General features: G+C 43.7%; 3 protein-coding genes and 1 pseudogene across 3 annotated transcripts; all 4 read left to right on the top strand.

Annotated features, from left to right (window-relative positions):
• The first annotated feature begins 59 nt into the window (after window positions 1-59).
• Window positions 60-7,994, top strand: LOC129354698 (uncharacterized; annotated as a pseudogene).
• A 1,154-nt stretch (window positions 7,995-9,148) lies between these two features.
• On the top strand, window positions 9,149-11,819 carry f7i (coagulation factor VIIi). Its single transcript, XM_055024172.1, has 8 exons — window positions 9,149-9,279; window positions 9,482-9,645; window positions 9,722-9,746; window positions 9,823-9,936; window positions 10,177-10,314; window positions 10,381-10,496; window positions 10,587-10,707; window positions 11,120-11,819. The coding sequence occupies exons 1-8, from the start codon at window positions 9,219-9,221 to the stop codon at window positions 11,716-11,718; spliced, it is 1,338 nt and encodes a 445-aa protein (XP_054880147.1). The 5' UTR covers window positions 9,149-9,218; the 3' UTR covers window positions 11,719-11,819.
• Window positions 11,820-13,499: 1,680 nt separating this feature from the next.
• Window positions 13,500-20,883, top strand: LOC129354697 (coagulation factor X-like). The gene is given in 21 exon segments (XM_055024183.1): window positions 13,500-13,659; window positions 13,861-14,021; window positions 14,124-14,148; window positions 14,231-14,344; window positions 14,737-14,868; window positions 15,275-15,561; window positions 15,652-15,769; window positions 15,958-15,990; window positions 15,993-16,144; window positions 16,310-16,514; window positions 16,517-16,602; window positions 16,604-16,722; window positions 17,971-17,987; window positions 18,089-18,190; window positions 18,973-19,095; window positions 19,273-19,389; window positions 19,392-19,459; window positions 19,530-19,647; window positions 19,797-19,984; window positions 20,064-20,281; window positions 20,283-20,883. Coding segments are annotated over 21 exon segments (2,643 nt in total). The 5' UTR covers window positions 13,500-13,598; the 3' UTR covers window positions 20,482-20,883.
• A 545-nt stretch (window positions 20,884-21,428) lies between these two features.
• Window positions 21,429-24,333, top strand: prozb (protein Z, vitamin K-dependent plasma glycoprotein b). Its single transcript, XM_055024216.1, is given in 8 exon segments — window positions 21,429-21,688; window positions 21,876-22,039; window positions 22,113-22,137; window positions 22,216-22,398; window positions 22,461-22,583; window positions 22,660-22,729; window positions 22,794-22,943; window positions 23,474-24,333. Coding segments are annotated over 8 exon segments (1,584 nt in total). The 5' UTR covers window positions 21,429-21,522; the 3' UTR covers window positions 24,177-24,333.
• The last annotated feature ends 50 nt before the right edge of the window (window positions 24,334-24,383 follow it).

The raw sequence follows: 24,383 nt of genomic DNA, 5'->3' as shown, positions 1-24,383 counted from the left end.
TCACTGTGTCGTTTCTGTAGAAAACAAATATGTCCTGGAAATGATCCTGTTGCATTTATTCAATAAATAAAGTCAGAATTTCAGATTAAAACTACCATATTTAGAGTTTAATGCCTTTTTAAATGAAACAGACCTGATAAATCAGAGTATATTTAATTCTTTGAGTTTTAAAATAATTTATCTGTAAATATTTTTAAATAAATTGGAGCCAATTCGCCCTGAAAGCAGAAGAGGGCTGAGCTTTTATCTGACGTGTTTTTCTGTCGGGGGTTTTTGTTTGTTTCTCTGTGAACTTTGATCAGTTTAAAACAAGCATGGCGTCCATCACCAGACAAACGAAGAGCGTCGTCTTCTTCCTCCTCATAACCGCCGCTTTCCCAGGATGCACCGGGACCCCAGGAGGTCAGTCCTGCTCCTTCTTCCTCCTTCTGCTCCTCTTCATCTTATTGTTGCTCTGGTAACGTCCGTCAGGGTCCAACGCTCGGTTCTGATGAACTGCACCTCCGCTCTGCTCCAGACTGCAAAACGCAGAGAAAAAAACTCATCAGGTTTATTACAAATTTAACTATGAGCTTTAATTATAATCTTAGGAAATATTCTGACAGATTCTTCTGCTGTAAACAAGTTATACTAAAGTAAAAGCAGCACAACTAGTATTTTAGTACTACTACTAGTTAGTATGTTAGTACTTTCTTACTTTTACAAGTAAAAGTAAAGAAGTATTTGGTAAAAACTACTCAAATTTCAATCATTTCATATTTAGAAAATAGATTATCAGATGGACAAAAATGTAAATTAAGTGGAACTTTTTGTATTTTAAAAACAAAATGGCAAAAATTCATTTAAGTTTACAAAAATAACAAAATCTGGCAAAAGAAAATGTTTCAGTTTCTTTCAATGAAAAACTTATGAAACTAACAGGAACTGCAGCTGTTTCTGGTGAATTTTTGGTTAAAACATGTTTGATTTTCATTCAGTGGAAAGAAAATTCAGAAATTTTATTCCACTAAGAGTAGAAATACTTCATCATAAAATAATTCAACTTAGAGCGGTAAAAATACTCCTAAAGGTACATAATAAAACCATTAGTGAAGTAACTGGTTGCTGCCCGTCACTTGGTCCAGTTTGAGTCCAGCAGCCGTTTGCTGTTTGGCTGCAGGAGGAACGTTTGTGTCCCGACGTGAAGCCACTGGTTTCCTGCAGCGAACTCGCAGGGCCAACTCTTTCCTGGAGGAGCTGAGGAACGGAAACCTGGAGCGGGAATGTTACGAGGAGAAATGTTCGTACGAGGAGGCCAGAGAGATCATCCCGCACTCGCAGCAGCTGGTGAGTCTCTCAGGAAAGAACTGAACCTGCTTAATTTGCTGATTTGTTTTTAATCTGGTAAACCTGCAAGAACTACAGAAACCTGACAACTTAACTTGTTTTATTAACATATTGTGTGGTTAGTTGGTTTATTTAGCAAATACAAATAAATAATAAAATTGTTTGTGGAATTATAACAAAAACAGATTTAGAATCTGTCCAAACTGGACTAAATTGAAAAATATTCAAAGTACTTTAACTTAACTTTAGCCGAGTTCTGGTCCATCTCTGGTTTCACTGCCTGCTTTTCTCTCTGTGCAGGAAAACTTCTGGAGAACCTACACAGGTACTGACCTGAACATTTCCCGCCTGCTGTGAAACCGGCCCTCATGGATGTGTTTTGGTTTCAGCGCCGAACCTCTGCCTGTCGTCTCCCTGTCAGAACGGGGCGACCTGCACGCGCCACCTCAACACCTTCACCTGTAAATGTGCCGCCGGTTTCCACGGGTCCAAATGTGACAAAGGTAGGAACCTGCTGAGAACTGGCTCCTGACGGTGCGGGTCCAGGATGTGGGTGACGTTTGTTTCCGGCCGTTTGCAGTCCGATCGACCTCAACCAGGTGCCGCTTTAGAAACGGCGGATGTGAGCATTTCTGCAGGGAGAATCCGGATCTCTCGCCGGTCTGCTTCTGCGCTCCGGGGTACGGGCTGGACCAGGACAACAGCACCTGTCTGCCCAAAGGTCAGAGCGGATCGCCGGCTTCTCCTCCTCTTGGTTCTGTCCGCTTCCCACAGAACCACATGCCTGTGATTCTCCATACTAAAGAAGTAGACTGAACTTTGACCTTTCTCTATGTTGCTGCAGAGTCAGTGGTCTGTGGAAGACCGCTGGTCAATTTTGCCCCCAGGATAGTTAGAGGGCAGGCCTGCCCCAAAGGTCACTGTCCATGGCAGGTGAGTCCATCACCAGCAGGGTCCAAAACATTTCACTAAATTAAAAATATGTTTTGTTTTTTTAGATAAAATCTGATCATCAATAAAGATCCTGAACATGAAAAGGTTCAGATTGCTGCCTTACTGAATAAAAACTAACAAACTTTAACATTAAATAAAAAGATATTTTGGTTTTTCTTCAAATCAAACAAATAAAACATTTATACAGCAAAAATAATAGTTTGTGATGCTTTTATTTTGAAGATTTTAACGAAAACATTTCCAGAGGTCATCAGAGGTCATCATCAATATCATCAAACTAAAACAGCACAAACAAAAGTTTTTGCTGCCCAAACGTTTGACACTCATTTTGTTAGATTTGGAGAAACCGGGGTCACCATCACTCAGGTCGTCAGAGGTCGGGTCAAGGTCGTTCATGTTTGTTCTAGGTCGCCTTGTACGAAGATAACCGGTTCCGCTGCGGCGCCATCATCCTGTCAGACGTGGATTCTAACCGCAGCGCACTGCGTCTGGCACAAACCGTCAGCCATCTTCCACATCTATGTAGGTGAGGTCACTCTTCAAGGTCAAACTCACAGCGCGGCGTCTCCTGACGTTATCTAACCTGAATGCTGGTCGCTGTCAGGAAAACATGACCTACAGAGAGCGGAGAAGACGGAGCAGCGTCAGTGTGTGCTGAACATCACCATCCACCCGGCCTACGACCCCCAGACCACCGACAGCGACCTGGCCCTGCTGAAGCTGCACCGCCCGGTGAAACTGGGCCTCCACGTCATTCCCATCTGCCTCCCGGCTCGGAACAGCACCTTCGCCAGGACGCTGTACAACATCCGCCAGGCCACCGTGTCGGGATGGGGCCGCCTGGTGGAGGCCGGCCCCATAGCGCGCTACCTGCATGGCTGGTGCTGCCCAGGGTGCCGCTGCAGGAGTGCCGCCTCCACACCCAGCTCAACATCACCAAGAACATGTTCTGCGCGGGGCACAGGAGGGGCGGGCAGGACGCCTGCGAAGGCGACAGCGGCGGCCCGCTGGTGGTGAAGTACAGGAAGACCTGGTTCCTGACGGGCGTGGTGAGCTGGGGGAAGGGCTGCGCCAAGGAGAACATGTACGGCGTCTACGCCAAAGTCACCAACTACCTGGACTGGATCGAAACTGTGATGGCGACCGGCTGAAACGCCGCAGGTCAAACGCAGCGCAGAGTTCAACAGTGTTAGGAAAGTAGAAATATCTGCAGAACGGTAGTTACATTAACCCAAAGACAAGCTCAACGTTTGAATGTCTGAAATCACTTCTGTGGGTTGACATCTGGACAGAAGGGAAGCAAATCTGTATTAATGTTCCAGAGACTCATAATTCTGTCATTTATATGTAATAAACATACATAATCAGACAAAACTGTGTTTTTCTTTCTCCAAAACTTCATGAAGCTTAATGAACTTGTTTTCATCAAACCCAACTGTTGGGTACAAACGTTTAAATGCTTAAATCCTTTAAACTTAGTTTAGAACAGAAGGAAGTTAGCCTGTTAGCATCGTTAGCTTGTTGACAAACTAGCAGAAAAAAAACTGATGTTAGCTTTAAGCTAACGAGTTTCTTGCTGATCAGTTTCTTTCTCAAAAGCTTAAACAAAGTTTGATCTTAGTGTAACATTTGCACTGACAGGTTATATCTCAGACTTTGACTAAACCAAATTACAGTTCATACCCAAGGATTTACCAGAACATTAACAGATCTTCGCTTTCTGCTAACTAACCGCTCTGATGCATTTATTTATGAGGTGTTGTTACAAATCAAGTCGCCAATTTTTTTAAAAAAAATTAATCACATATTTCATGTTTTTTATGCAGTATTTCTTATGTTATTTAATCTTCTCACGTTTCTTGTTTGACCTGTGGATGGTTTACGTTCAGTACCACTAGAGGGAGCTCCAGATCCAACTGAACCAAAGGTAAACTGTTACATAAATGTTTGTTTTAAAGGGAGGAAAGCCTAACTTTCAGTGTTTTATGCATCTTTTCTCCCTTCTTCATTCAGTGTTTTGGTTTTACTCTCACAGCTTTCTTTCTGTCTTATTATAAAGGTTTAGATGTTCATATCAGGACCAGACGCAAGTATTTTGTGAATTTGTTTAGTTGAAGTTGCTGAACCTGAGGGCATTGATCAGCCAGTGTTTCATCACCATGTGACAAACTACAGTCTAGTGTTGAGAGGGAGTTAAAGACTTTGTACCTTTAGAAGAGCGATGGTAGCGTTCTGATGAAGTCAGCCATGTTGCTCAGGGTCTTCGTCATCTTCGTTTTCATCCTCCAGGACTCCCAGCCGGCTTCAGGTGAGGAAGATCCAGACTGAACCTGTAAGTTGTTGATGATTTAGCAGAAGAAGCAGAAGCTGAGCTGGTAAATCTTTAATAGTTTGTGTTGAGTCAACAACAAGCTAGCTGCCTGCAAGGCTACCATCTACTGACGTTTTACTGTCACACTCTGATTGCCTCACCCAACAACCAAACAACCCACTGGTGCCAAAAACCCTTAAAAACGACCAAAACCTGCTGGGTCTCCTAGCAACAGAAAGACAAGCTAGCAAAGCATCAATGAATCTTTGGATCTTAAATCTTCTTTCTCTACTTTTGCTTCTGGAAAGAAGACAGTAGAAAGTGAGCAGATTTTCTCACAGATGCTGAGTGACTTAAAGTTCACTGACAGTCAGACAAACTCCATCCTGTAAAGCCAGCGGCGGTGGAGGCTGGAGTCTCATTCACTGCATCAGGAGAATATCTCCAGTAATCAAACTAGAGTCTACGGATATCAGCGCTGAAATGGAGCAACATGCTTTTCCCTGGTTATGTTTGATTCATCACCTTCTCACAAATAGACAAGAATGGACTAGTCAAAGCCCTGACCTATATGTAGGCATCACAAAAGGTCTCAGAAGCTCAAAGTCTCATTGAGGATGAAAGTATTGCTTTTTAATGATTTCCATAAAGCTTGGACCAAATAAACAATTAGCCAAACATCTACCTGATGTATATGATAGTGAGCCGAGGAGCACAGATTCATCCAATCAGGAACAAGCACAGATTCATCCAATCAGGAACAGCTACTACCTGTAAACAAGAGCAGGTAGGAGACCCTTATGAGGCTTTCCAATTAAACAATGACAGGGGAAATTACAAGATGTGTTTTTGTACCAAAGCACAAAGCTTAACTGCACCTGGACTTATATCCACCTGAACAGGTGAACTGATGTTTTCCACTCCAGGCATGTGGTTTATGCTGCTTTGTGTTCCACAGTCTTTCTGGAGCGACAGCAGGCCAACGGCGTCCTGGTCCGGACTCGCCGGTTCAACTCCGGCTGGTTTGAGGAGCTGAAGGTGGGAAATCTGGAGAGGGAGTGTTTGGAGGAGAAATGTAGCTTCGAAGAGGCCAGAGAGGTGTTTGAGCACGACGAGATGACGGTGCGTTACGTCACTATGAGGTTTGACCATTCTAACTCAGCAAGAGCCTAAAGTCCTGTTGGTTTCTGTCTTTTCATCAGAACGAGTTCTGGAAACGGTACTCCAGTAAGTAATGACTGTCCAACATCAACCGAAAAGAGAGTCAGGGTGGAGAACAGTACATCCACTGGAGCTTCCTGTGTGTTTGGAGGGTTTTACCAATTATTGCTGTTGTGGATTCACTGTTGTATGAACTGCTGACTGTTTCTAATCTGCTGAATAGTTCTGAACCCTTAGGGTTGGATTAAAATAGACTTCTAACCATCAACAGTCATCAGCCATAATTTCTGATAAATAATAACGGTGCGTTTGTGTCCAAGTCCCTGACAGATGCACGTCGGGTCCCTGTCAGAACGGAGGAACCTGCATCAACAACGAAGAGTCCTACACCTGCTTATGTCTTCCTCAGTTCATGGGACTCAGCTGTGAGTTCGGTGAGCAAGAAAAATGTTTTATCACGGAAGAAACTTCCAGTGTTTTAATCTCCTGTGCTGTTCAGATGACTTCAGGTCCTATCTGTTGTTATTTCTGTTTCCAGAGCAGCAGACGGAGTCTGACAGTTGTCTGCTGCAGAACGGAGGCTGTGATCATTTCTGCGATGAAGACGCGTTTGGACGAAGGCTAGCATGTTCATGTGCTGATGGTTACGAACTGGACACAGCTGGACGCAGCTGCATCACTAAAGGTTTACTGCAACGTCTGATCATTTACAAACTTTCATTTTTTAATTTTCTTCTGTTTACAACATAAAGAGGACTGAATATGTTTATCATATATAATTCTCTGTAAAGCTTTGAATCAGTTCAGTGTATAAACCTTCTTTTCCTCCAAATAGATCATTTTGTCATCAATGTAAATAGAGAATTTTAAAACCATCAATGGCTTTTTGAATAATAACAGGACCTAGTATAGATCCCTGTGGGACGCCACTTCTTTAAAAGGGACCGGCTAATTATTTGGTAGCCAATTAACACTGAAGATGTTTACATTTAGTTGCTGAGGAATTATTTTGATCTGTAATCAACTGTCCAATCAAATGGTTGTTTCAGCACCAATAGCGTGCGGCACGGTCCCCGTCCTACAGAAAGCAACCAAAGACATGCATCTGCTGAGGATTGTGGGGGGAACCGAATGTCCGAAAGGTGAATGCCCCTGGCAGGTAGGTTTACTATGAACAGACAGACTGTAGAGTTACAGTGAGAGCTGAAACTAAAGCTGCAGAGTCTGAAGAGGAGGCCGAAGTTTTCATGGAATGAAAACTGAAACCTGTTTTCAATCTTTCCTTGAAGGTTTTGCTGACGTATAAAGACAAAGGTTTCTGTGGAGGAGTGATTTATAAACCGACATGGATCCTCACAGCATCTCACTGCCTGGAGAACATCAACCCGCAGTTCCTGAAAGTGGTTGCAGGTTCGAATCCCTCCTTTCAACAACAAAAAGACCATCGATACCAGTAGAGACCAGTCAAAACTGGTTCCTGCTCTGTCTTCCAGGTGAACACGACATCTCGGTCAACGAGTCCACTGAACAGGTCATCCAAGTTGTAGAGATCATCATGCACGAGAATTACGTGACCAGCACTGTTGACAACGACATCGGCCTCCTACGCTTAGCGTCTCCCATAGTTTACTCGTTGTACGCCGTCCCGATCTGCCTGCCGACTCGGCCGCTGGCCGAACGGGACCTCTGGGCGGTGGACCTGCACACGGTGAGCGGCTGGGGCAGGCGGGGCGAGAACGGGCCCACCTCCATCCTCCTCAGGCGCACCAAGGTGCCCCGCATCCGGAAGCAGACCTGCACAGAGCAGAGCGGCGTGCTGCTCACCGACAACATGTTCTGTGCCGGGTACCTGGACGGCCGGACGGACTCGTGTAAAGGCGACAGCGGCGGCCCATTGGTGACGAAGTTCAAGAAGACGACTTCCTGTTAGGGATCGTCAGCTGGGGGAAGGGCTGCGCCCGACCAGGCAACTACGGCATCTACACCCGAGTGTCCAACTACCTGGAGTGGATCCAGAACCGAACAGCAACACCAGCGCAGAGCGGAAACGCCACAGAAACCGTCCCCAGCTCTGCCACTGTAACTGTACAGTAACCTGAATCATTTATCCAACAGATGGAGAGTAAACTGAAACATGACTTCCTTTCTTCAGGTGCCATATGCAAACTAACTTCAATTAACAGCAATATATATAGGAAGTAAAACACTTAAAATAAAATATTTTCCTATATATGTTCATATAGGTCACCATTTAATTAGAAAACTAATTTAAATATTTATTTTGTAAACTAAGTGTTTGCACTTAGTTCTACAGTTAGCTTTCTGCTAACTATTTATCTATCAAACTACTTAGGTTGTATCCAAATATTTAGTTTGCTAATATTTGTTTAATTTAATGTTCAGTTTGTTAAAATACTTAGCATGCTAACTAAATATTTTTGATTGCCAACTGAATATTTAGTTAACAACCATTTAGTTAGTTGTTAACTAATATTTAATTTGCTAATTGAATATTTAGTTTGGTAACAGAAGTATTTAGCTTACTATTTAGCTCACTAATTAAGTAGTGTGTCAACTAAATATTTTGATTACTTCTGAATATTCAGCTTAACAAAAATATTTAGCTCACTAGCTGAATATTTAGTTTGCCAACTAATTATTTTGATTGCTAACTGAATATTTGGGTTGCTAATTTAAAATTTAGTTTGAAACTGTGGCATTTATACATGTTTCGGTCCAAATGCCGTTTTTAGGGTTTGTTGTGTAGAAGACTAACGGTTTATGTCATTCATTTGTTTAAGTGAGTTAATAAAGAAAATATTATATAATTTGTGGTTTAATTTTTATTTTTTCACAACTGGAAGAAAGAAAATAAAATGTTTGGTACATAAACATTTCTCTCACCACATCTATTTCTAATGATCTTTTAGCTGTGAAATTCACAGCAGACGTTTGCATCAATACAAATAACACAGAGATGAAAATAAATCTATTTCATAAACTAAACATTTTTCTGTGTCCAGGTAAATGAGTCCATCTGTGTTCATTTACTGACACCTAGTGGACAATTAGAGGCATTGCCCTAAAAATAAAGTCCACTCATTACTCATTAAAAAGACATTTTGTGTATTTTTAACAGTAAATATTAAATATGTTGCATATTTATTGTAATGTATTGTTGTAAATCTGCATGGTTTGTTAATTTTATCTGAATTCTGTTAAACGTTCTTATGATGAAAGCTTTAAATACGAACAGTTCAACTTGAAGTTTTTATTTTCTAGCTAACCATGTTAACTAGTCGTACTTCTGCAGTAACTGTGAAGTACTTTTCCATACTGCTTGTGTACAGCGAGTGAAAAGCTCAAAGTACCACAGACCTTTGTTTGCAGAGCAGATTGAGGCTCCAGAGTTGAACCGCGTCTGAACTCAGTCCTGATTTTCTCTGTGACGTTCAACACTGCAGACATGCTGCTGAGGAGCTTCTGTCTGGTTTCTGCTCTGCTGTGGGCCGTCCACGCTGCTGAAGGTCAGACAAAACATCCATTACCTCAGATTATTGCTCTTAGAAACACACCTGAATGGCTTGTTTTAAGAATTAATCCCAGAAGTTGATTAAGTAAACAGCAGAATCTACCAGGTAACTAACTTTAGAAGCTACTGTGTTCAGACATTAATTAAAGAAAACGCCGTGAAGGTGAGTAACAGACGAATGGATGCACCGTCTGCAGTGTTTGTGCAGAAACATGAAGCCGCCTCGGTGCTGCGCAGATGGAGGAGAGCGAACAGCGGCTTCCTGGAGGAGCTGAAGCAGGGAAACCTGGAGAGGGAATGCATCGAGGAGATCTGCGACTACGAGGAGGCGCGGGAAGTCTTCGAGGACGACCAGCAGACGGTGAGCAGCTCGTTGCTCCGACTCACCGACGTCTGGAGAATAAAAACACTGACAAACTCTTTCTGCTCTTTCTCAGAGGGACTTCTGGAAAACTTATGACAGTACGTATCTTCCAGCGCTCACCCTGACTGATACATTGACGTTCGTTAATTTGGACCCGACAATCTGTTCCGTCAGAACGGGACCCCTGCCTGGTGAACCCGTGCTTTAACAACGGGACGTGTTTCTATATGGGAACCAGCTATGAATGTCAGTGTCCGGAGGGATACGAGGGACGGTACTGTCAGACAGGTAGCACTGCATTTATTTGAATATTTCTAGATGTTTCTGGTGTTTTTCCTATGATCATGTTAAATTACATTTGTAAGCGCCAAGAGGTCATCCAGCTGACCTTCAGATTGATTAGAGATGTGTAGAATAAGGAACAATGTATTTTTACTGAAGTAAAGCGAGTTAATTTGTATAACTGGTTATTTTAGAGTCTAAATGTGGAGAAAACAGCTCCTCTGCTGCATTAGCTTTTATTTTCAGTTTTTGAAGACACGCTGGGTTGCCTGTACCAGAACGGACACTGTGAGCATTTCTGTGACGGTTCTGGAGCGAGACGTAAATGTTTGTGTGCTGACGGATACCAGCTGGCAGACGATGGAAAGAAATGCGTCCCTAAAGGTGAAGGAAAGGCTGCAGCGCCCTCTAGTTTACGTGGATGTTTGCTGATGGTGTGATTGTGTTCAGTGGCGTTCCCCTGCGGGCGGGTGGCCTCCTCAGGCACCGGACCCAACCAGACCATGCAGGATCAGATCAGGCTGATGGGAGCCAACCACTGTAACCAGGGAGACTGTCCCTGGCAGGTAAACGCTGCTGCCCCCCACAGTGGCCAATCGGACGTCTGGAAATGAGCTGGAAGGTTCGACACATAAACTGCTAATGTTCCTCAACAGGTTCTGATTAAGCTGAATGGAAGCAGCCACTGCGGTGGAGTTCTGGTCCGACCGGACTGGGTCATCACGGCGGCCCACTGCGTTCATGGGAAGAGCCTCCAGCAGCTCGTTGTGGTGGCAGGTACAGCAGAACGTTAATCCCCTCTAAATATGTCCACTAATTAGTTAGGGGACGGAACGGTTATTTCATTTAGTAAATGTTTTGTGAAAAAAAAAAAAATAAGTGACCTGGATAATGTTTGTCATTAAAAATAAGTTCAGAAACATGAACCTCGTTAATTCCTCATTAAAACAAAAAAAAAAACTAAATTTGGTGAGAAAGTTTTAACGATGGCAGATTATGACAGTTTGGTTTTAGTGAGATATAATTCTCTCTAAAATGGGAAAGTTTCTAATCTTACTGAGATTCTGCTCTTTTTTTCCAAGCTTCATCAGTTGATCACTTCTGTAATTTTCAGACTTAACTGATTCAAAACTTTATGCATTTTTCATCTTAGTTGCGATTTAGAACAAAATGTGTCTTTGTTGACCAGGTGAAAACAATCTGGATGTGAAAAGTGACGCAGAGCAGACATTTGATGCCTCCGCTGTGATTCCCCATGAGAACTACAACCCGGCAACAGGCGACAGCGACATCGCCCTGGTCCAGATCAACGCCTCCGTCATTCTGAACCGATACACCGTCCCCGTCTGCCTCCCCACCAGACACTTTGCTGAACGGGAGCTGCTGCCGGTCCGATACCACACCGTGTCCGGCTGGGGCAAGAGGACCACCGGGGGCAACGCCTTCGCCTCCTCGGGCCGCCCGCTCGCCCCCGTCCTCCGTAAGATGAACGTCCCCATCGTCCAGAACTCCCAGTGCTCCCAGAAAGCCAAATTCAACTTCACCGACAACATGCTGTGCGCCGGGTACCTGGATGGAAACCAGGAGAGCTGCCGGGGTGACGACGGCAGTCCGCTGGTCACCGAGTACGGCTCCACCAGCTTCCTGACGGGCGTGGTCGCCTGGGGGCGGGGCTGTTCTCACCCGGGGTATTACGGGGTCTACACCAAGGTGGCCATGTTTGTGGACTGGGTGGAGGAAACCATCAAGAAGAGACAGAATCTCCTGCAGGAGCAAACCAGAGTTTAAAATCAGCCACAGATGCAAAATGTTATCCATGTTGTAGGACAGACAGTTTTCCATCTGTTCTCTGGATGCAACGTAAATGAATAAACCGTGGAATGAAAACATTCTGATTTCTAAAATTCTTATGATTTAAAAATATTTTATGACATGTTTGTTGAAAGTGTCACGATGGCCTAACAGAAATCTGAAAAAAATCAAGCTCCTCTGCCTTCTCCCAGTGTTAACAAGAAACAACCAATCAGAGCCAGGAGGCAGGTCTTAGCGCTGTCAATCATGCCTGTGTGCGCACCTGAAATTTAATTTCCTGCTTGAAATGTATAGTAGATGGTACCTCATCAATCTTCTCATCAGAACTGAAAAGGTTTTTAAATCCTGCTGTTTGTACGTCATCACACCATCACAAGACCTTAACTTCTGGTTAGGTGAGACTAAGACTGAGCTGTTTGGACATAATGAACATTGTTTGGTTGGAGGACAGTCTGCAAGCCTGAGAAAGCTAGAGTCTTTCTGGCTGAAGTCAGAGATGTTATTGCAGCTCCTTCAGGAGGAGCAGGAGTTGACTGAGCTCCTGCAAACGGTTGATAAACGGTCCAGCATCGCTCAGCTCTGCAGGGTAAACAGCTCCCAGGCTGGACTCTGGTGCTGCAGCCCTCCAGGAGCTTCCAGCTGATTGGCTGCTTCAGAGTCAAGATGGTGAAGTTCATGATGCGTCAGAGCGCTGGCGGTGTTTACTGGATGTCGGCTCTTCTTCTGTGCTGGAAACTCAGAGGTGGGAGTTTAACTTTAACCTGCATGGATGAAGCTGAAGTCACTTCAGGGAAAAACTTTGATGTTTTAATCATTTGTGGAAAAAGTTTTGTGCGTCTGGATCTCCTCACCTGAATCAGAATCTGACCAATCAGAGAACAAGGAGCTGAAAGTAACAGCAGCAAATACTTTAATAAGAAATGAACAATAAAAACGAGATAAATACAAACAATATGGGAAGCTGAATTTTTTTTATTTCATTGTGTTTTATTTTGTAACGCGACTTTCTTAATAAAGGCCCTATCAAATTCATAAAAGTTCACATGAAATGATAAGATACATATATTGATATTTTTAATGGGAAGCTTATATCAATAATAGGTTTTATTTATCTACTAATTTTAGATATTTTTAAGTATTTCTTTTTTAATTTAATCAAGTTTTATTTTTCTGACATTTGTTTTGTAAAAATACTTTATTTCAGGGTGTTTTATTTTTGATCTGTTTTTATTTCAGACTATTTTAAGAGAAATAAGCTCATCATTATGTTACTTTAAATATTTTGTTTTCTTTCACGTGTGCATTTGTTTACTTGATGCAGTATTTATTGTTTATTAATAATTGTAGTTATTTAAGTGTGGATGAATCGGCTCTGGATGTTAAAGAGACAGAAGTAGCAATAACTTTTTGCTGATAATGGCTTTTTGCTGATAATGGCTGAACAATCAGAACAAACTGTGACTGACAGCCGAGTCCCAAATTGAGATAAAACGGCTCTTCTTCTGTGCTCTTCCTCTTTTACTCCTGCAGGAAAATCCAACAACAGAGGCAGAAAATCTGGACTGAAACAAGGTTTCTGATGAACTAAGCTTGTTGCTTTCCATAAAAATGAACAGAAACTTCTTTATCACTTCACCAGAAGCATAAGCGTCCCTGTTTCACTGCAAAGCGCTGTGGGAGTTGTAGTTTTCCCAAAGGGAGCTGAAGGTCTGGCATTTGGAGCAGGATGCCTGAGATAAGGCCCGCCCAGACCAAACCTTCCTCCCCCAGCGCAGTTCGTTGCCCTCGCTGCCTGCCTGCTGCAGTCAGACTCCAGTCCTCCGAACCAGGACAGCGAAGGTTCTCCAACCGGGACCATGTTTCAGACTCTACGACCGACCCTGGGCCTGCTGCTGCTTCACCTCACGGCCGCTCACGGTACGTTGAGATCCACATTCAGGTGTCAGGACTGACGAAGAGGAGGAATGTGAGTGTGTGTGGATGTGTGTGTGGAGGAATGGGGATGTTGTTGATTGATAGCGACAGTTGACCTCAGGGCGATATATTTTGAGGTTTGAAGCATCTGGAGCATTTCTAGTCCTGGGTCGCCATGGATCCGTTTCTGTTCCCTATCCCCAGTTTTCCTGGACGGCAGGGAGGCCAACCAGGTTCTGACCAGGCTGAGACGGGCCAACAGCTTCCTGGAGGAACTTAAACAAGGCAACATGGAGAGGGAGTGCAACGAGGAGCGCTGCAGCTGGGAGGAAGCACGAGAGATCTTTGAAGATAAAGAAAAAACTGTATGAATCTAAAGACGTTTTCATCAAAATGCAAAGAAAGTCTGTCAGAAAACTTCTAATAATTCTGTATTAAACCATTTTATTCTGCTGGTCTTTCTTCAGGATGAGTTCTGGGCCATATACGTGGGTAAGATTCCTCTTCAGAACCCCAAAACAACCGACTTCCAGCTTTGTGGCATCTAACTGAAGTGACCTTGTCCTTTCTGCAGATGGCGACGCCTGTCTGTCCAAACCTTGTGCCAATGGCGGTCAGTGCAAGGATACGATTGGAAGCTACAAGTGCTACTGCACGGAGGGATATAAGGGCTTCAACTGTGAAATCGGTAAAGCAAAAGAGTCAATCCAAATGGTAATAATTGGGTGACACAGTAGCAGAAAGTCCATCCATCAATCTTCAGCTACTATGAAGACTTGAGGAGGTTTGAGGAACCCTTTGGCAACATCCTCTGAATCCATTTGCTTGGTCTTCTAAGCAGATTAGATTATTTTAAAAGCTGTTGCTCCTGAAACTCAACCCGATCAGGTGTTGAGAAGATGCAGACCTTGGACCTCAAAGACTTCTGAGGTCACATGTTCCTGACTCTTACAAATAAACCTGGGCACCGTTTAGTATTCTTTCTGTTCCAGAGTTACTGCACCACCGACTGTCCCAACATACCCTCTCCAGAGTTTTCAGTGGTTCCACATCCACACTTTAACTGCTGTGTCTTTCCAGTTATCCCGAAGCTCTGTGAAAATGAGAACGGCGGCTGTGATCATTTCTGCCGCGTTGCCAACAGAAACGTTGAGTGCTCATGCGCTGATGGATACTTCTTGGGCCCAAATGGAAAGTCCTGTGAGTCCAATGGTAAGTAAAGCACATCTGATGATCCAGCTTGAACGTAGAAGATTTGGACGAGTGATCAAACAACAAACAACTGCAAGTATCTTCAAATTCAACAACGGGATGTAAAAGTTTGGATTGGGGATTTTATTCCAATTCCTGACAGGGCCAAAAATACAGCTTGAGTTGGTCTACAACAGGACAATGATCCCACACTGGTCCTGGAAGCATTTGGCTTCTGGTCTGGCAGGTTGTTGCTTTCATCACTCCACCAGTAAAAAAAGTAATGAATGTGATCAGTGAACACAAACATATGATCATAGAAATATCTCTGGAAGCAATATAGCAAACCAGAGCTTCAGACACCAAATCATCATCTCAGAACTGATTCAGACCTCCTGAACTCTGAAATTCCAACCAACTCTTGCAGAGCCTTTTAAATGTGGCGTCCTTGTCAGCAACAAGGTCCGACGGTCCCTCGTAGACTCTGGAGATCTGAACATGAAAGAAGTGAAACCCCCCAAGCTGAATAACACTGCAAACTCTACGGAGCAAAGGAACGTCCTCGACCATGATGATCCGTTCTGGTCCAGAGACATCAGCAGCCAGCTCCCAGCTCCTATCCCCAATGAGATGAGTTTGGATACCATTGACAGGGTGGGGACTGTTCGGATTGTCGATGGAGAAGACTGTCCACCAGGAGAATGTCCATGGCAGGTAGTCACACAACAAAGTGATAATCTGAATGTTCTGGTCACAGACTCTGGTAGAATCATACCATTACTGGAGGTTGTTGTGTCCTGCTAGGCTCTACTGATCAATGAGGACAACATTGGGTTCTGTGGGGGAACGATTCTGACCGAGTACATCATCCTGACTGCAGCTCACTGCATGAACCAATCACGTTACTTCATCGTCAAACTTGGTAGGTCCGACCATTCAAACTGGAACTTCCTGTTTACCTTTTCAAATATTTATACTACTTCTTTTACAAGCATCATATAACATCAATAGTCTTTCAATATAATATACCTGTAGTTTAAATCTTCAGTTATTGCAGTGAAATGTGACGTTGACCGGGTGAGTGACGCATTATTATCTCCGTGTTTCCAGGTGAACACAACACCACTCAACAAACCGGTTGGGAAATGTCCATGACGTGGATGCCATCGGCTCCCACTTCAAGTACAACCCAGAAACCTACAACAACGACATCGCACTCATAAAACTGTCCAAGCCCATCAGGTTCAACAAATACATCCTGCCGGCCTGCTTACCGCAACCAGATTTTGCAGAAAACGTAAGAGGTTTCTGCTGTGGTTGATCAGGTTTTCTATAAAATGAGACCAGAATTTAAAAATCAGGGAAGCCACAGATGATATTTGTATATTGATTGTTTTGTTTGATGATAAGTGTTGCTAAACTAAAACAAAGCTTGACAGACTTGTGATGTGTTCTGTTGCAGGTCCTGATGCGGCAGAGGGACGGTCTGGTCAGCGGTTTTGGACGTCTTGGTGAGGGTCGAGAAGCATCTACGATCCTACAACGCCTCTCCGTGCCCTACGTGGACCGGCTCACCTGCATTGAATCCACCCAGTTGCGCATATCTATGCGCATGTTTTGCGCCGGCTACGATACAATAGCTAAGGATGCCTGCCAGGGTGACAGCGGCGGCCGCATGTCACACGTTACCATGACACCTACTTCATCACCGGCATCGTGAGCTGGGGCGAAGGGTGCGCACGCAAAGGGAAATACGGGTGTCTATACGCAAGTGTCTAAATACATCCACTGGATCAGAGAAGGCATCAAGAAGATGACGCCCAGAGGAGAGAACAGACAAAAGAGGGACCATGGCGCCATCAAGAGGATGTACCTGTAAGCTAGCTGGAACAACCCGCTGAAAATGTAATTATGTAATCACTTTTTAGCCAAACAGGTGATCAATCTGTAAAGAGCAACATGCTTTATCGAGTGACCACAATACAGATGGCGTTCCTCAAGGTTGACACTTCGTATCCCTTCATTTTCCGTTTTGTTTAAGTTCATTGTTGATTTGAATATTTGAGGTAGCAGAAAGACTTGACATTTAATAAAGAAATAATTTACTTTCTTCCACTTGAAAAACTGCTCAGAAATGTATTTTCTTTAATCTGAGTTTTTCTTTTGGGACCAGATTTCCACCAATAGTGTTTCAGCATCACACAAACTTAAAAACCTGCTATTCTGATGAAAGGTTTGCTGGACAGAATTATTAAACACCTAGAAAACTATTACATTTCTGTTTGCTTGTATTCTTTAACATCTGTTTCAATAAATATTAACATGAGCTAATCTTCAACAAAATAAAGGCAAACACATTCAACAAATTTAAGGAAAAATACAAATTTGACATAAATTTAAAGAATATTTACTGAATGCCATATATCATTATTCACTTATTCAAGCTTTTGCTTGTAAAACAAATATTACGAATACAAATGACTAAATTAAAAAAACAATAAAACTTTAATTATATTTAATGTACATTGTAAAATATTTTTAGCTCTAATCTACAGAATTACATTGCATGAATTTAGATAAATTTGGAATTGCTGTAAAAACTATTTATAAAGCTTTTAATTAGAAATAAATAAATTATAAATACATTTAGACTGATTTCTATCTTAAATTAATGTAGAGATGTTACTTTTTGTGGTACTGAAAAATGTAAGTTTTTGATAATTGTAAGTTTATTTATTTGAAATTTATCAGTTTCTTTTTTTGAATAAACACTGAAGATTAATAAAGTGAACTTTGATCCCCCATCTGCTCATTTGGGCCCAAATCAGAACCAGGTCTGATTTGGGGCCCAGATCAGTGAAAGATTCTGATTTATTGATCTTGAAGTCCCTCTGTGTTTACCTGAAATCAACAACAACCTGAACGTTGAGGGTTCAGAGGTCGAAGCTGCTGCTTGTTTTGACGGATTTAGAGGAACAGAGTCTGTTGAAGGAGGAAAATGTTTTTTCATTCGTCTCTTTACAGAATCAAGCTGAAGTCTGTTGACACATCATTTCCAAAGTGACTCAGATCTTAGCAGTAATTAACTCCTAATTGAGCAATTATGTCACTGTTGTACTTTAGGAAACAGTCTCTGGATAGTCAGGTCAACAGATTGAGGACGAGTTAAAGTCCAGCCATTTATTCACCTATGTCCACATTAAGTGAGTCCCTGCTGTTCCTGTGTGTTTGTTGAGTTGAGCTGCTGAGTCAAAGCTGAAGCCGTCAAACATCATGTCTGTGTTTCTGCTCGCCATCTGCCTCCTGGGAGGTTCCTTCCTCCAGGTGTTGAGCCAAGATAAAGGTGAGATCAACCGTATTTATTTGTCATGTTGTGTATTGGTTAGCCGGCTGCAGTGAACCAGAGCTGGAAAAGCATAAATGTTTGAGTATTTGAGTTTCTCCATGTCCAACACTAGCAATATTCAAAGATGGGTTCTGGTTCTGGGGTTCGTTTCACAGGGGAAAACCGATCCATACCAGAAAACATTTTATCACTGCAGATCATGGGGGTGAAAGAAACATGCAATGCTGAGCACCACCAACTAAGAGGTTAGCTGTGCTAACCAAAAGTATTAATCATAACCATTAGCCTGTATAATGCTAAATAATGATAAATATAATGCTCTAAGATATTGTATTTATCTCTGGATCAGATCCATCAATACATGTCTCTGACTTTATTTCTTGTTTTAAATAAAGTTAATTGAGAAATTCTTAAGTCGATAAAAAACTTTAACACAGATTTCTTCAACTCAGACGTTAAAAAACAGGCAAGTAATTTTTCCAGAATTTATCTGCAAAAATTGAGGATAAAGCTAAGTGTGCCAGTTGTTTTCAAAGTTAGCAAAGCACTAAACCAAAGTTATCTAGGCTATAATCACATTAGAGAAATGGAAACAGGTGTTGCCCAGTGGGCATCACTGAGGCTAAACGATATTATCGTAGATGAAGGAACCAATAACTGGAGCTGAACATGTTGGGATTAGCAGATAATCAGATCAAGTATTCAGTTTTCATCTAAATGTCTTATGAAAACTTGTCAAAATGCTGGTTTTACTGGGATTTCTGCTCCTTGTCTTCCAGGGCTTTGCGACAATGAGAACGGTGGCTGTGAACATTTCTGCCATGTTGTTGGAGGAAATGCAGTATGCGCCTGTGCTGACGGTTACTTCCTGGATCAGGACAACCAATCCTGCAACTCCAACGGTAAGAGAGGCTTTCAGACCACCAGCCCTGACCCCAAACACAAAGGAGAGGAAAACCTTTTGGCGTTTTCTCCTAAATTCATGAGTTCCTTCAAATGTTGTTGAATTGGAGCAACACCAGAGTGGTTCTTCTAGTAACTGAACCGCCTGATGGTTCCTGTCCTCCAAACTCACTCAGAGACTTTTAGATGCGGCGCCATTATCACTGACGATGTCCACAGACAGAACAGAACCGAGAAGAGAAGCTTCACAGAGGAGCAACATGTCCGCCAGAGGAACACAGCAGTGAGATCAGCTCAGACAGGGAAGCACAGACCAGAACCATCAATGGACAGGACTGTCCACCAGGACAATGTCCATGGCAGGTAGACACTCTGCAATGTCAGGACAGTTCGAGTCCATTTGTCCTCTCCTTCTGCTGTTCTGTCCCCAAAGGCTCTCCTGATCAACCAGGACAACATCGGATTCTGTGGGGGAACGATTCTGAGTGAATACATCATCCTGACTGCGGCTCAGTGCGTGGCCCAGACCCGGTACCTCAAAGTCAGGCTCGGTAGGTTCAACAATCCAAACAAAGCTTCTGGTGCAGGTTTAATATAAATACAAGAACTGATCTGAATAAAGCGAGCAGTTCAAAACATCCTGATTTAATTTGGACCCAGAATATGCCACATAAATCCAAAACTGGAAATCTGCGTCCAGGAGTCTTCAACACGTCCCACAGTGGTGATAATGAAGCCTTGCATGTGGCGGACGCCATCGTCACTCACCATGGTTACAGCCCACAGACCTACTTCAATGACCTTGCTCTGGTGAAACTGGCCACGCCCATCAGGTTCACCAGGTACATCCTGCCAGCCTGCATGCCGGAGCCGGACTTCATGGAGAAGGTAAACCTTTTACTACGCCCGTGACTAAAGATTGTTTACTATTTTCTGAGACATTTGGAATCTGGTCTTGTTTGTGCAGGTTCTGATGCGGCAGCCGGATGCGCTGGTCAGCGGTTTTGGACATCTCGGTGAGGGTCAGCCGTCTACCATCCTACAACGCCTCTCTGTGCCCTACATGGATTGGCAAACCTGCATGGACTCAACGCCGCTCAGTATCTCCTTACGAATGTTTTGTGCTGGCTACGACTCAATGGGGGAAGATTCCTTTCAGGGCGACAGCGGCGGCCCGCATGTCACATTATCATGGCACCTTCTTCATCACCGGCATCCGGAGCTGGGGCAAAGGTCACGCCCGCAAAGGGAAATACGGCGTCTACACACAAGTGTCTAAATTCAACCGCTGGATCAAAGAGGGAATCAAGAAGCTGACGCCGATAGAGAAGCCCAGTACCAGGACGAAGAGGCACCACGGCGCCGTCAAAAGGTTCCGTCTGTAGACAGAAATCATCCAGTAACTCTTGTACCTCGGTAATTCAGATACATGGAAGTTTTCTACTGCAATATGTCATCCTAACAGAAAGGAGTCCCTCAGGGCTGTAAGTTTAGGCTCCTGACTTTTAGAGTTGTTTTGGTCTAATAAAAGTAAAACCTTTTTAGTTGAAGTAATTGTAGTAAATACATTTACAGTAGATCCCAAAACTAATAACATTATTAAGATTAGTCTAGTCAAAAAATGTCTGTTTTGGGGTATTTTGTATAATCCATCGACCAAAATAAAGATTTGAATAATAGAAACAAAAGAAACACTGTCTTGTTTTGTTTATTTTTTACAAATATGACACATTTTTGGCTGTTTTTAAAAACTTTCAGTTGAATAAAGTTTTGACATTCAAGTTGAAGGTTTGGTTATTGACTCTTTATTAATTATTCAAGTAGGTAGTAGATGTCTATAATCATGATCTTATTTTTAAGAAACATAAAGTGAAATCAGTAGAGAACAAGATATTAATGCAATGTTTAGTGGGATTATAGGTAAATTATAATGTCAAAATTTAATTAGTTGTCTTTCGAGGAAAATATCATTTGATTTGAAGAAGCGGTTTAGCTTCAGCTAAATATTGACTTGGTTTAGTGGTTTAGTGTTTGTGTATTTAATATTTATAATTAGTCAGATAACCTTTTATTCAGCACTGCCCAACACTGCATAAAGATGTTATTTAGTCAAATGTCGACTTAATCTTGTGATAAAGAATGATCTATGTTTTCTTTTGTCAAGTTTAATTAGGAGAATGTGGTTTTCTATGTTTCAACAGTTTCTGAGCACTAGCGTCTCTGGATGATATTAAATGATTGATTTCTGGGATGTTTGCCTGAAATAAACAAGCCAGCTCTGGCCGGAGCCTCTTTGTGTGATTTAGGGGAACAGAGTCCACCGCCGGAACAGAACCATCCCTCTAAACTGTTTCTGTCCCACTGAACTCTTTACTGGAACACGACAGAGATGATTTCCAGGGGTTTTTCACCCGTTTAGCTGGAATATGAAAGAAAGGGAGAATCGTTGCGTTAGCGTGGATCGTCCAGCTGATTTTGTGTGTGTGTATTTGTGTGTGAGCAGTGCTGTCAGTGTAACGGCGGTCCACATCATGTCTGCGTCTCTGATCGCTGTCTGTCTTCTGGGATGTTTCCTTCAGGTGTTCAGTCAAGGTGACGTAAGAAAACGGATCTATTTGAACTCTGGGGTCTTGAACAACTAGGGGCAGTTGTTCAAATAATAACTGTAATTACCTACAATAATTTAAAATGATTGTTATTTATGTTGCTTTGGTTCATATTTTTAACCCAACGCTGTCAGTTGACTGCTGCTTTAGTTGGGGTTTCTCATTCTTTGCAGGGTTTCGTGTGGCTCCTGGGACGCACGCCGTGTTCCTGCGATCCAAACGGGCCAACCAGTTCCTCCTGGAGGAGATCCTGCAGGGGAACCTGGAGAGGGAGTGCTACGAGGAGCTGTGTAACTACGAGGAGGCGCGGGAAGTGTTTGAAGATGATGAGCGCACGGTGGGTCCAAGGAAGGAAAGCCGAGTCAGAGACGTTTGACCTTTGATTCTAACAGATCTTTGTTCGTCTACAGAAATCCTTCTGGACCATCTACTATGGTGAGTTCTGATCCAGGACAATATTCATTCTTCTTGAACCTCCAGTTTCTAAAGTTCTGACTCTCTCGGCGCTCCCAGATGGAGACCAGTGTCTTCCCAACCCTTGCCTCAACGGGGGGAACTGCACGGACAAGGTGGGGGGGTTCTTCTGCGCCTGCAGCCCCCCCAACTATGGACACATCTGTGAAGTGGGTCCAGTTGAAGCTTCGGTCCAGGAGGTCTGGAGTCTCAGTACAAAGCTCCAGGTAAGGCCAAACCCAAGCTGGGGGCGTCAGTGGTTTTCAAACCGTTTCATCCAACAGCGTCTCTCTCAGCGATAGCAGAGTGTCCGACCCGAGGCCCCAACGCATGCCACCAGCTGTGCACGGCGGACTTCCACTCCTACAAATGCTCATGCATGTCGGGATTCGAACTACAGAGTGACATGCGGAGCTGCCGACCTCAAGGTGAAAACCCTCCAGCAAGGCATCGCTTACCAAACCAGCTCAGACTGGGGGAATAACCGTGTCTGTGTGTCCACAGTCCAGTTTCCCTGTGGGAGGATCCATGACACCAACACTTCAATCTGTCACCATGGAAACTGCCCTGGCAGGTAACGAGCTCTCAGCCAATCTGTAAAGCCCAGATTCACCCAGCAGTAGATGCGGCTACTGGAGGGTTTGATTCGTGTTGCAGGTGTCCCTGACCAACAGCAGCCGGGTGGAGCTGTGTGGAGGAGTCGTTCTCGGACGGCGGTCCATCCTGACCGCCGCCAGCTGCCTCTTCCTCAACTCAGGAGACGACCCCGACCCTCACAATTCTCCATCGTCACAGGTACCAGAACCTCGATTGCTCCAGTCTGGAAGTTTCATCCATCCAGTCCGAGTTTTATTCAAACATTTTTTAAACTATGGCAACAAAAATAATAGAAGATTTTCCTCTGAGATCAAATCCGACGATGAAATAAACAAACTGAACCCTAAAATGCAGCAATTTGTGCTTTGAGGCGTTCCTTCCCCATAATGCACCTTACTAATCTTTCTCACTTATGAAGAATATGAATGCTAATCTTCTTACCTTTCATAAATGTTTGTCGCAAATCCATGAATACACCAAGAGCTGCTGTCCTTCGCCTGTTTGTCTCGTCTGTTGGTTCCCTTTCATTCCCAGCGGTTCATGGGGAAACCTGGAAGAACGAAAACTCTTCAGGATCAACAAAATGTTTTCACAGGAGGATAAAGGATTCAAACGCATCACTGCGTGTGTTGTTAGAGACGGTTCTGTTAAACTGGGATTATTCAGCTTAAACTGAAACAGAGATTAAAGATGACTCTACCTCTGGTGCTTTGTCTCCTAGGAACGGGAAGGTCTTCCATGTCCAAGCGCTCTTCGTCCACGAACGTTTCCGTTCAGATCGCCACGACTTTGACCTCGCCCTGCTGGAACTGACCACGCCCATGACCTTTGGCCCCGTCCTCTCCCACCTCTGCCTGCCCACCAAGGACTTCAGTGAAAACATCCTGATGCATTCTGGGAGGACGGGACTGGTCGACAGGAGGGGGCGTGGCCAGAACCAGGAGCTGGTCTACATGACGCTGGACGAATGTCGAGGAGAGCTGAACGTCTCACAGTCGCTCAACAACAAAATGTTCTGCATGAGGAGGAGGAACCACGGCGGGCCGAGGAGAACGGGACCATCGGCGCGGCTCAACACCGGACCTCCAGAAAAGCTAAACGGGACTCAGAAAGCACCAGCTTTGGACCGGAACCGGACTCAAACTGAAAACTTTCCCACCAAACGTGGCTTAAAGGAGCAACAGCATGTGTCGCCACCAGGTGGCAGCAGGCGGCAGTGCGGCGGTCTGCTGCCGGGGTCGGCGGTCGTCACGGTGGAGAAAGGAACAGCCTTCCTGACGGGGCTGCTGATGTCTCCGACCGCAGACTGCCGCGGTCAGGTGTTCACCAAGGTGTCCCGCTACCTGAACTGGATCCGGCCGAGGCTGCAGGCGGCGGAGGATCACATGACCCCGCAGGTCAGCGAGTACCCGGAGGCCCGCTGAGCACGCAACGGTTCCGATTCACTTCTACGTTAAATTATTGGACGCTTCAGCGGTTTAGATGAAAATAACCTTATTAATATTGGAAATCTGTGGAATCTGATTTAACACAGAACAGCATAGATTATAATGGATGATAAATAAATGCTTTTAAAAATTGCTTTGTTGTCATTTTTTAAGAAAACATCACGATAAAATAATCCAGAATTT

The sequence above is a fragment of the Poeciliopsis prolifica genome, unplaced genomic scaffold, assembly GCF_027474105.1.
Source record: "Poeciliopsis prolifica strain line A6 unplaced genomic scaffold, Auburn_PproV2 SCAFFOLD116, whole genome shotgun sequence".
NCBI classification, from domain to species: domain Eukaryota; kingdom Metazoa; phylum Chordata; class Actinopteri; order Cyprinodontiformes; family Poeciliidae; genus Poeciliopsis; species Poeciliopsis prolifica.
Note: the sequence above shows the minus strand (reverse complement) of the source record. Positions and strands in the feature narration are given on the sequence as shown.